General features: G+C 34.3%; 2 protein-coding genes across 2 annotated transcripts; one reads left to right on the top strand and one right to left on the bottom strand.

Annotated features, from left to right (window-relative positions):
* Positions 1-4350: 4350 nt before the first annotated feature.
* On the bottom strand, positions 4351-6847 carry LOC106335797 (catalase-2). Its single transcript, XM_013774413.1, has 8 exons — positions 6671-6847; positions 6494-6590; positions 6122-6399; positions 5263-6039; positions 5082-5171; positions 4937-5004; positions 4755-4848; positions 4351-4634 (listed from the first exon to the last, which is right to left on the bottom strand). The coding sequence occupies exons 1-8, from the start codon at positions 6683-6685 to the stop codon at positions 4575-4577; spliced, it is 1479 nt and encodes a 492-aa protein (XP_013629867.1). The 5' UTR covers positions 6686-6847; the 3' UTR covers positions 4351-4574.
* Positions 6848-11594: 4747 nt separating this feature from the next.
* LOC106331085 lies at positions 11595-12319 on the top strand. Its single transcript, XM_013769431.1, has 2 exons — positions 11595-11940; positions 12066-12319. The coding sequence occupies exons 1-2, from the start codon at positions 11595-11597 to the stop codon at positions 12317-12319; spliced, it is 600 nt and encodes a 199-aa protein (XP_013624885.1).
* Positions 12320-13023: the final 704 nt, after the last annotated feature.

Raw genomic sequence — 13023 nt, 5'->3', positions numbered from 1 at the left:
TCTTTACAAAACAACCAGATTCGATTCATGTTTTCAGATTTCGAATTACCTTTAGGGTTTTGAAGATTGTAGAACCGGACCACCAAGAGAACCTCGAGCTGGACGGGACGCGAGCTGGAACAAGCTGGAACGCGAGCTAGAACGAGCTAGAATGGACGCGTGCTGAGGCGCGAGCTGGAACGGAAAGCGTCTGGCCGGGAACGCGAGCTGTAGCTGTCCGGGATGTAAGCTGAGAACGGATGGAGCTGAGGCTGAGTTCGTCTAGTATCAGGAACGCCTTAGGGCTGGGGCTGATCGGATGAACACGAGCTGGAACGCTTGCAAGAACAGATTAGGATTCGTCGGGTTTGGATTAGGGTTCCAAAGCAAATCGGCGCGCACTTTATCAGTGTGTGAGGGCGCGTCGGTAGTCAGATAGACAAAAGGTTTGCACTGACTGATTCGTCTTGGCAAGAGCTTCGATTTGATATCTTGATCGTTTTCTGGGTCCTCACGGTTTGGGAGAACGACCTCTTTGGAGTTCCGAGGTAGATTCTTTTTGTTTAGGGTTTTAGGGGTTTGGTTTTAGGCTCAGGGTGTTAGAGGCTATCGTGCTGATAACGTGTTATAAAACGAAGGTTTTAGGTCTGAATATTTATATGTTTTATTAATGAATAAGAGATCCCTTTATATAAGGGTTACATGAGAGATAAATGGAAATACATAAATGGAAAGATTACGAATCATAAACATACATGAAATAGGAAAACTAGAAGAATGGAAAGTCTCTAGCCGACTTTCCCTCTCTCTCCATGCCGCGGCCGCCGCCTCTCTTTCTAGGGTTTGGACCGTCTCTCTCTAGGGTTTGGGCCGGTTATGGACCGGGCCGGTTATGGAGATCCACCAATTGATTTATAACAAATAATACATTTTTTCCACTTTTCATTTATCCTTTTATTGCCACCTATTTACTCTACTTTTTTTTTTACCAGTCACACCTTATGTTTCAATATTGTGGGATAATATTTATTCTTTCACAGACACCTAAAATTGAATATATAAAAAAAAGAAAAAGGAAATCTTCAGATTTTCTGCATTAGTGATTGAAAATTTTGTTAACAACTATAAGAGACCACTAACCTCAGATATCATCTTCTTAGAGCATCTCCTGTTCACTTCTATATTTATTTATATAATAACATGTGGAGGTAAAATTATTCTAATTCATCTATATTTCTTACTCTAAATTAGATATTGTTATTTTTTCTATTTATAGATGAAAATAATATTTCTCTATATTTTACTCAATATGTAGAGTTTGATATCTAGAGATATACACTGAAGTAAATATCATTTCTATTATAGATTTCGTCTATTTTATAGGAAGAAATAGAAAAAATAGATTCTAGATGTCTTAGAGCATATATTCAATTCGTCCATATATTTTCTTTTATAATAGTATTTAGAGATAAATTTACTTCAACCCATTTCCATTTTCTTCCTCTAATTAGAGATTGCTACTTTATTTCTTTATAAATAGGAAAAAATAGAAATTCCTATTTTTTTACTCAATAACTAAATGCTTGTCCACGAATCTGCGGGATAAATATAGTTTTAAAAGTTCAAAATAATGTAATATTTATAATATTTTTGGGGCGTTATAAGATAATTTTAATTCTTAAACTGAATGCGATTTTTTGGTAGATAGTTTTTAAATAAATATATTTTATATTTTTTTCTTTTGATTATCTTATTACTTTTTAAAAGTATAAGTATGATTTTGTAGTATCGTATTTGATTTTTATCAACAACTATATATGACTGATTAATATTATCGTACATTAAGAATGGCATTTCATCTTTAAAAAAAAACTCTCGTAAATATATACATATATATAATAGAAACTATATAAATTAGTACTCGATGAATTAATAAACACCATAAATTAATAAATGTCTCTAGTCCCTAGTTAGGTTGGTTCAAAATATGACACAAATCAATAAAATAATAGGATAATATTTTTTTAGAAAATCTTAGGTAAATATATGGTCCCATTAAAAATTAAAAAATAAAAATTTATATATATATATATATATTGTATAAGTACAAACAAACCATTATATTAATTGTCTTATATTCATAATATAATTATCTTACATTTTCTTAATGCTTAATATATTTTTATGAGATTTAGTAAACTTATATCTAAAAACACATTTGAATTCTATAAAACATATTCTATATGCACCAAATAATATAATAAAATCAATATGAATATTGAATTTCAAAATTTTAATTAATGTATATACACTAAAATCGAATTATAAAATAAAATAAAATCTAAAAAGGATTTTTTTTTGTAAATTAATAACTCTATAAATAAATAAAATATCACAGGCTTAACATTATTAATTTATAAAGTTTTTACGGTAGTAGGATTACTGTATTGGCTGAGTTTTTTTCGTCTAAAATTATTAATAATCCAAGAAATATGAACTTTTGTGACAAATAAATCCACACTTGCAATTAAAGTATAAAACATAAAATGTTATTAAGAAGAAAGATAACTATATATATGTGGATTTTCATAAATTTAATAAAATTTCTAGTGATATTTTTTTCAAGTAAGATTCAATTCATATTAATTTATACATTAATATATAGTAATAGTGTTTGTATATAATATGATAACAAAAGTTTCATTTTATATGGAGATTGTGTTAGTTATAAACCATGAAAAAATTAATTATTATTAAATGTATAGTTTAACTCTCTTATGATAATTTTTATTTTAAATAGAATTTTTGTGAAAGTTGTGTTAGTTGTAAAGTTCTAAACCAATCCGACTCGCCGTGAGATTTGAGGAGCACCTCCAAAGACCGTCAAATCTGGGCTACTCCGTCTTGTTGCACAAGGATCCGAGAGGGGAAGACCGCTGCATGCTCCAGAGAGGTCGCCGACCACCGCAGAATCTTCACCAATCACCCTATGAACAAAGTAGAGAGGTAACTTTTAAGCGTGTAGTATTTACTTGTCTCTCTGAGTAATAATCTCAAATGCTCTTAATGAGCGAAAAAAAAATTCTCTATACTCTTACTTATTCTGGTGTATTCTTATTTTTAATGAAATAAGACAATTCCAATTTTGCCCTTGTTTTTTCCTCCAAATCAAATTTCAAATTTCAAAATTTTAGATCTCAATAATCATGGTCAAGTTTCATCTAGTTTTTCAGTTTTACCAAATTTGACAGTTTTACAGTTTTACAATTTACAAGTTTCACAATTTTACCAAGTTATATTTAAACGGTTGTACATTTGGTAAAACTAGGCACAAAGTTTTACTAAGTTGTACTATTGTCATGGTACAAATTTATAAAACTTTGTACCTAGTTTAACCATGTTCTATAGTTTTACAAAGTTGTACTTAAATGATTGTATAACTTAGTAAAACTTTGTTTCTGGGTTAAAGTTTTACTTTTACATTTTTCATATATCATGTCACATGCCAAATCTAAGAGAGAAAATCAAATAAGAAGAAGAAGAAATCGTAGAAAAATCTTAAATCGCAAAAAAAGACCAACAAAACAGAAAATGAGAAGAACAGATCGAAGTAGAAGAAGAAATCAAAGAAAAGGAATGAAGGATTCATAAAAGAGTAGAAGAGATTTGAAGAAGAATATATTAGTTAAAGAACAAGAGGAAAACATATTGAAAGAGAATGAGAAACAGATAATTCATAAAAAAAAAAAAAGGCAATTCGAAGAACAAGAGATTGAGATCGAAGATTGAAAGAGAGATTAGGTCTAATGGCATAGCATGTAAATAAGTGGATTTATTAAGGGTATATTAGATTTTTAATCAGATTTCGAATAAAAACTAAATCAAAATAAAATAGAATTTAGAGTAAGAGTATTTGAGAAAAAAAAAAATTTTCACGCATGAGTACTGGAACAATTGATTCGGTCTCTCTAAGGCAAAAAGTGAATTTGTTTCTGAAGAAAAAAAGAACTTTGATGTAATTAACGTTTCTCAGATGTCGCCAGTTCTACATCGCATATTGACAACTCTTAGTTCTCTATGACTACACAAATCAAACAGAAGACTATATGGCCTTTGTTGTTTTCTTCGTTTCATACTTGCTCTTCCCTTACGTCAAGAACATGTGTAGTAACAGCACGCTCTTGTCAATTGGTTACGTCCAGAACATGTGTAATAACAGTACGCTCTTGTCTATAGGTCTTTCGATTATGTGGTTCTTACCTTTTTTTTAGTGTAATAAACTCGAGTTTGTTATGAAAGTAGAATTCTAGATTTCACGTTTTTGAAGGAAGAATTCAAGTAAAGGAGCTCTGATCAACTAACACCGATTACTATTATAAATCTTTGATGTATTATTCTAAAGAACATGAGACAAAAACTAAGGTCACAATACAACACACAAGGTTTTTTTTAAGTCTTTAAACAGATAATATTACAACATACAACATAGGAGCCACATGACGAAGATTATATTTATAGGGTCTGATCCCTTCCCATCTTTTTTCTCTGCCTATTAGAACCACACAAGGACGAATCAAGAATCTTGTTCACCCATTTTAGATGCTTGGTCTCACGTTCAGATGGCTTGCAAGCTTCTGTCCCAGAGTTTTGTCAGCCTGTTTTCACACAACATATTTACCACATCAGTGACAAAAATGGTAAAAACTTTCACCAACATTATCTGATTATTTTTGTCAAAAAAAAAACATTATCTGATTATCTCACAGATGTTATACCTGAGACCAGTAAGAGATCCAGATGCTGCGGATTTCATGTGTGATGCGGGGGTCAGATAAGGCTTCAATCCATCTACGGATGAAACGTTCTTGCCTGAAGTCAAAACCAAACCGTATAACATCAAGAACATATAGATGCCTTGGACATCATCATCATTTAAAAAAAAAAAAAAAAAAAAAACCTCTCTGGTGTAAAGGAACGGTATCTCTCTCCAGGCTCCTTGAAGTTGTTCTCTTTCTCAATAACACACTGCAAACACACAACAGTAAACTATTAGTTCATATGTTTCTTGTGTGAAAAATCCTTGTGTTGATATGATTACTTACCCTCTCACGTTTCCCAGAGCAGACAGCAGGTGGAGTTGGATACTTCTCAGCATGACGAACAGGATCATACCTCGATGGGAAGTAGTTTACCTATAACAACATATCTTCTTGTAAGATAACCACATTCTAGCTTCCAAAAGTTTAATATAAAGATACTAATATACTGTCATATTTCATATACCTCCTCGTCCCTGTGCATGAAGTTCATGAACCCCTCATGGTGATTGTTGTGATGAGCACATTTGGGTGCATTAACTGGCAGCTGAAGGTAGTTCGGACCAAGACGGTGTCTCTGAGTGTCAGCATAAGAGAAGACACGCGTCTGAAGCAGCTTGTCGTCCGAGTAATGTATCCCAGGAACAATGATAGCAGGGCAAAAGGCAAGCTGCTCATTCTCCGCAAAGAAGTTATCAATGTTCTTGTTCAACACCATACGACCAACGGGTTGGAGAGGCAAAAGATTCTCAGGCCAGGTCTTGGTGACATCGAGTGGGTCAAAGTCGAACTTGTCTTCGTCAGCTGGATCAATGACCTGGATAAAGAGCTTCCACTCAGGGTAGTTTCCAGCAGCAATGGAGTCATACAAGTCCTGTGTGGCGTGACTGTGGTTGGTTCCTCCTACACGGACTGCATCTTCTTCTAAAAGAGACTTGACTCCACACGTGGGTTTCCAGTGGAACTTCACGTAGTGAGCTTTTCCGGATTTGTTGATGAGCATGTAGGTGTTGACACCTGAGCCTTCCATGTGTCTGTAATCTTGCGGGATACCGATGTCATCAAAGAGGAAAGTGAACATGTTCAAGCTCTCAGGGTGGTGTGAGAAGAAGTCAAGGACTCTCCAGTTTTCTTGAATGTGAGATTTAGGGTTTGGTTTAAGCGCGTGGACCATGTCAGGGAACTTCATCCCGTCGCGGATGAAGAAGACAGGGAAGTTGTTTCCGACAAGATCAAAGTTCCCCTGTTTGGAAAGAACAATCCCTTACTTGTTTAGCAAGAAGTATCTATTTTTATTAATTTGTTAAAAAGAAGTGATGACTTACTTCTCTGGTGTAGAACTTGACTGCGAAGCCACGAGGGTCTCTCAAGGTCTCGGGACTTCCACGTTCATGGATAACGGTGGAGAAACGGACAATGACCGGTGTCTGTACACCTGGAGCTCTGAGGAAGTCTGCACACGTTAGGTTAGATATATCATGCGTGACCTCAAAGAAACCCTTTGCACTGGCTCCTCTTGCGTGAACCACACGTTCTGGAATACGCTCCCTGTCGAAGTTGGCAAGCTTCTCGACGAGATGGTAATCCTCAAGAAGGATAGGACCTGCCAAGATCCAACACAAACAGAAGTGTGTAACGTTAACATTTCTTACAGATGTAAACCATATGAAACGGTCATAGTAAGATAGAGAGGATACCTCTGGGTCCAACGGTCATGGAGGAGTTGTTGTTCCATACAGGAGCGCCAGAGTTGGTGGTGAAGAATGGAGAGTTGTAAGAACTCGCCGGCCGATACTGCATCAATCAGAAGCATCATCCTGATTTAACCAAACATTCAAGACGAAGAGGTGATAGACATAGGGGAGAGTTGTTACCTTGTAAGGATCCATAGTAGAAAGATAGAGAGAGTTTGGAGAGATTCAGGGATTTAGCAAAACGAGGATATGGAGATGATTTTAATATTTGCTTGCATATTTATAAATGGCGTGTGTCTTGCTGCCTTTGCGCTTTAAAGCCAATTTTAAAGGTTATCGTTTTTTCTTTTATTTTCTGATAAAAACTGGAAAATCAAATACTACAAAAGTTATTTATTGTGGCGATAAATTCAGGAACGTCTGTAGATGATATATCAATTGTTTTTTCATTCTTAAAACTAACCACCGGTTACCTACGTATTTACTTTATTTTATTAGTTTTGATTTGTTGTACTTGTACGAATATTTTTCTTCTGTAAGAAAATGATTGAGAAAATTGTTTTTAATTTTGGATTGTTTAAGCTTACCTATATCAGTTGGGAGTGTTATATGATCGGATACACATTCATAGATGAACCCTTTAACATCGCATTTTCAAGTTTAAATTTTGGAGGAGGATAATGCTTTTTAACTAAGTAAACTCTTCAACACTTATTAATAGAAGATGAAAAACATGACATGTTTTGGCTCAAAATTAAATTACGTTTATGTATTTTAAGTTTTTGTTTAAAACCCAATTAATGTGTAGTTTTGAACCTTGTAGGTATAATACTACTAACACCTTCAACTCGTGGATAGCTCAAGACGATAAACTATACAATGTGATCAGAATCTAGATTCCCAAGAAGAAAGATAAGCTGATGAACCCACGATGGTGATATTGTCAAAAATATTTTGAATATAGGAGATTTTTATATGGTTACAGAAGCAAGGAAGAAGAATGACAAAAATAAATAAATAATGTATTTTCCAACACAGAGAAGAAGAAAAAATGAGGACGGCATGGAGTTATGGTTCCTTATCCGGTTATTTTGGCTCTTTACTACAACCTTTTATGTGGTTTAGTGTGGTTTTGGATGACGTGGATGATTACTTGGGCTCCACGTGTGGTTGGATAATGTGAACGCCTCAGGCTGGAGCAGATGCCCTCTTGAATTGATAATTGTTTTGTTTGTCAACGCGAGACGAGATTATCAATTTCTGAATGGCCCACCTCAGAACCTTCATGTTGTTTCTGAAGTTTTAAGTGATTTTAAGACTTTTCATTAAACAGAAATTTAACACACGTTTATTCCCTCCCACGTATGGCAAAGTATGGTCGCCTAACAAAACATACACATTGGTACACATTGGGTTACTCAACCCCCATAGGTTATAGAGAAACCAAAAAGTAAGTGTACATATAACAAAACATTATTATGAATTTATGATTACTATGGGCTTAATAAGCAAGCTGATCTAAATTGACAAACCATGTCAGCTATAGACTTTGACAATATAACTATATAAACTATTCGGTTTTCGGTCTTTTTTTTTCATTTTAGTTTTTGATCTTGTAAATGGCAATAAGATTTTACCAAATGAGCTAGAAAAAAAGAGCGAGCAACTGAACCTATTGTGAGTACACTTTTTTTGCAAACATGGTCGCCATTAATTAAACTTGAAGATCCTTACAATAGTTTAGAGCTTTTACAGTTCCATTAGCATTGCAAACTGCCAACTTGGTGGCTAAACAAGAGTTTTTTTAACCATTTAGCTTTTACAGCTCTATTGTGAGTACACACTATAGCCCAAAAGCTCCACCGAATTAAAACGGCACGGCAATAACAAAAAGGTGTCAAATGGGCCAATATATCTGGGCTGGACCAAATACTTAACACGATTCTACAACTAATTACTCTACCGTTTTCATGGTATACTTGATGTAGTCTTGGTTTATATGAAGTGTCCGGTTACTTTAATTCCCTAACCAATCTTGAAGTAAGAAGGTTCTTGGAAAGAATTTTCTACAGGCCTACCTTCAGGCTAATTATTGGATCAAGCCCATGATCAAATAGGCCGCATGTGGTTACAGCTGATTTGTGTTTGAGTGAACTGAGCTACATTTGATGAAGTCCTCGTTATTAAGCTGATTTAACAAGTTGTAGTATACATGATAAGGAAACAGCCTGTTGATCAATTCTGTTCGTCTCCTTCACAAGAATCACCATGTGTCACTAGGTTCATGTTCTCCTAAAAGTCATAAGGATACATAGACTCTTTTTAGTTCCTCTGGTCGATTGTTTCACGTTTTATCTCTACCTCCAAAAGTTTTTGCTAGAAGCTTGTAAAGGTTTGATTTGCTCAAATTAAATTCCCTTTATAAAAGGCAACATTTTCTTTTAATTTAATATTAAATTATTAGTCGTAACCAAAAACAGCTGGAAATCTGAAATATCGAGGAACACCAGGTTTATTATCATAGTTAACTTTGTTTGGATGTATACGTACTTCTTTTTTTTAAAAGAGCTAGATTAAGGGGACGTACATTTGAAATAAAGTATTATTATACGAAAACCGAAGTAGAATGGCCAGGCAAGATGATGTACTATTACTATATGTATGTTTTTAAGTTTAAATATACAAAAAAACTTGTAAGAATAATTAAGCTAAGTTCATACACATGACACTTTAGCTACTAATACCATATGTAGGAGTAGCACTAACGACAGGACACCCAATAAGAGTACAATCCACAAACTAAACGTATTCACTAAATTAAGTACGATATGTTAAACATGTATTGTGTATCTATGGTGCTTATTAGAGCATATTTTGTGTGCCTGTCTGAACCATTAAACATCCGCCACAAGTTTTAACTTAAAAGTAGTGGCCGTAGGTAATAATAATTAAAAATAACATTCTGAAAACGAGGACCACCTTTAAAGAGTTGGAGAAAGACGTGTTGTAGATGAATCTAGCCGTTACCAGAAATAGTACACGTGGCACGATTTGAGTGAATGAAGGAAGAGATCTGACCTGTCTTTTGCCTAACTGATGTGGAAACAGTGACGTGGATGTCTTGGAGATAAAGATTGGGCGAGCAAGGTTGCCCCTGTGGTAGGTTATTTGCTTGGACTTCAATTATTATCCAAATTAACCCAATATGTATAATAATTTAATCATAACCCCCTTCTTTTCCGGAGAAAGAACATAAATCAAAGGATTGGCAGCGAGATCATGTTTAAGATATGATTCATTCTCACATGCAATGATATCGTCTGAACCAAAAATATGATCCACCATAAGGAGATTTGAATCAGGGAATGTCTTAGATGGCTCAGTTCAAAAAAAAAATGTCTTAGATGGCAAACCCACCCAATTGATTATGATGACCATCATTTCGGTTTCATAAATTGACTCAGGTATATGCATATTCCCACCAGCTTTGGCTAATCAGTTTTCAAGTTAAATATAGACACGCTAATGACTCAGAGTCTCGGACCTGTACGAGTTTAAGATACAAATGAACATGCACTAATATTTGGATTATATTTAAGCTTACATAATTTTTCTAATATAATTTTGTAATGAGAAAAGCATACAGTCATGGAAAAGGAGGATAACAATAATCAGTTTCATGATTGCACAGCGACCTGGCATTTTTTTCTAGGACGGATCGGATATCCGGACAATTTTAAGGTATCCGGATCAGGATTCTTATCCGGCGGATTCATAATTTTACTATCCTTATCCGGAACCGGGGTTCTCGGATATCCGGGTGTCGGATATCCTTCTAAAAATTGTAATATCCGGCGGATATCCGGATTTGGATTCTTAAAATAAATAAAAAATAATATTAATATATATAAAATATGAACAATAATTTAAAAATAAAAAAATATATAATGTTTTTAATTATTTATATGTATAATATTACAAAATTTACATAAAATTTATATATACTATTATAAAATAAAAATATATTAAATAAAATTAATTTTTTATATAGATATTACTATTTTTGAAATATTTATTAATAAAACTTACGGATCCGGATATCCAGACTAAAAAATTAAGATATTCAGATCCGGATTCAGCTTTGACGGATCCAACATTTTACTATCCAGATCCGGATTCGGTTCCTCCGAATATCCGGATTTCCGGATTTTCGGATCGGATCCGGATCGAATCCGGATCTCGGATAAAAACCTCGTCGCAAAGACAGCATAATTTCAAATCAAATATTTCTGATGTACTGTACTTCCATGATGGTGTATTAATTAAAGTTATTTCCGTGTCTATATAGAACGTAAAAGACTCAGAGTATTTCTATCATGCTAATCAGTTAATATATTGACATTTGCGTAAAAAATAAGTGTTAATATTGGTATTCCAGAAAGTGACTAATTAGTAACAATGGACATTAACAAAAGAAAGTTGATTAGGGCTCGGAGGATAAGGACAAATGTTCTATTCACGAATAAAAAAACGAAAGCAGTAGGGTGTACTAATAGTCTTTTTTTTTGTTCAAATGTACTAATAGTTTAATACTATCATATAATCTGCTTTTGGAAACATAATTAAAAATTGAAATCACTTTGTTTTTGGACTTGGATGGACCAAAACGATAATAATTACTCGTTACGGTCTTACAGGCTTCCTCTTCCGTTATTATTATCCGTTGGTCCCCTATTTTAACTCGATGATAATTGCTAGTTCTTTTTTTGGGTCAAATATTCTTGCGGTAATGGTTTTGTATTTATGCAATCCTTATTTCTAAATTACCATTGAATACAACATAAATGATAAATATATATATATATATATATATATATATATATGTAACATAAAAAAAATTCTGCTTAATGTCAAAGAAATCTTTGAATCCTGATAATTGTTCGTATAGTAATCATATAAAATAACAAGCTATAAGTAATTGGTTCCTTATGGGCCGAAAGTCTGGTAGATTTGATTTTGAGACATGAACTTCGTTTTTGTTTGTTATATAACTTATAAGAACATCTATACAATTAGCTCCATCAAGACTCTTATAGTCTGAAAGATGGTCTCTATACCATCTCCACTAGCTCCATCAATCAAGACTCTTATATTTGAAGCCTTGCAACTTATTAACCTTCCCCTGTCTGGTGCCGCTATACCATTATGGCCCTGGGTCCTATGGAGCTTTTGGAAGGCCCGCAATAAGCGTTGCTTTGAGGACCGTACCTACTCAGCTACAGAGATTGTCTATAAGGCCGTCTCTGATGCACGAGAATGGCAAGACTCGCAGATTCACTTTGCTGAAGATATCTCACTAGCTCACAACCATCTCGCACCTCACCCATCTTTACGTGTTAATACGTCTGGTCCTACTTGTCATGTTGATGCAACATGGGATGCCCGCTCTGGTATGTGTGGGCTGGGGGTCTCTTCTCTGGCTCTCCCACCCTGACTCGTCTCCCCCGGATCTCCGCCACTCGGAGCCTTGTATCATCTGCATTGATGGCTGAGGCCCTTGCAATTCGTCTGGCAGTTATTACTGCTGCTTTCTCGAACATTAAAACCCTTGCGATCATGTCTGATTCTCTTACTCTCATCAAGATGCTGAAACAGAAGGAATCAAGGCCGGCTCTGTATGGGATTTTGTTCGATATCTATCATTTTAGCACCTACTTTGATGTAATTTCATTTCATTTTATTCCTCGCTTGCAAAACTCTGAAGCTGATTCAGTTGCTAAGTTGGCTCTTGCCAACGCTGTTGTATCAGTCTCCTCTAATGGAGCGTAAAACCTTTAATTATGAATGAAACACTCTTTGATAAAAAAAAGAACATCTATACAATTAAAAGTACATCATGAGTCTCTAATTACTTTAAAAGTAACAATAATAGAAGAAAAAATGAGTGAGAAATCAAATAAAAAACTTTAAAATTTCATGAGAATCATATAATCCACTTATTTATGATGTTAGGAGTTTTTAAGGCTCCTAAGACAAATGTTGTAGTATAGTGATTGTCGAACCAGTTCTGAGAGATATCAAAGCACCGAGAATGCAAGTACTTACTTAATCTAAGTGCAACCAATGATTTAAAGGGGTTTTAAACTACTACTAATACTAGAAAGCAATTACAGAATGATACTTTCTATTTAAGGGAAAAGAGAACTCATGGGCATAGGGATTAGACCTTGGGTGATCAAGTATCGAACTAAGGATGACAAACGATCAATCAAACTATCAACCTTAAGCTTAGACACAATCTTAAACAAACTCTATGTCTAGATGAATGTTCATTTACTAACATATCTCAAAAATCAAATGTCTTTGGTTGGATAATATGAAAGCAATCATTACTAACAAGTCTATTGGCTATCTTAACACCTTTAACAACAAATGTCTTTGGTAAAGTATGTTAAAAGCTTAGGAGAGTTGTCTCAGGCATTTCATCAAACACCTTGTGGGTGGGAAATGCCTAAAGATCAACTTTTGAGTGG

Source organism: Brassica oleracea, chromosome C3 (assembly GCF_000695525.1).
Source record: "Brassica oleracea var. oleracea cultivar TO1000 chromosome C3, BOL, whole genome shotgun sequence".
NCBI classification, from domain to species: Eukaryota; Viridiplantae; Streptophyta; class Magnoliopsida; order Brassicales; family Brassicaceae; genus Brassica; species Brassica oleracea.
Note: the sequence above shows the minus strand (reverse complement) of the source record. Positions and strands in the feature narration are given on the sequence as shown.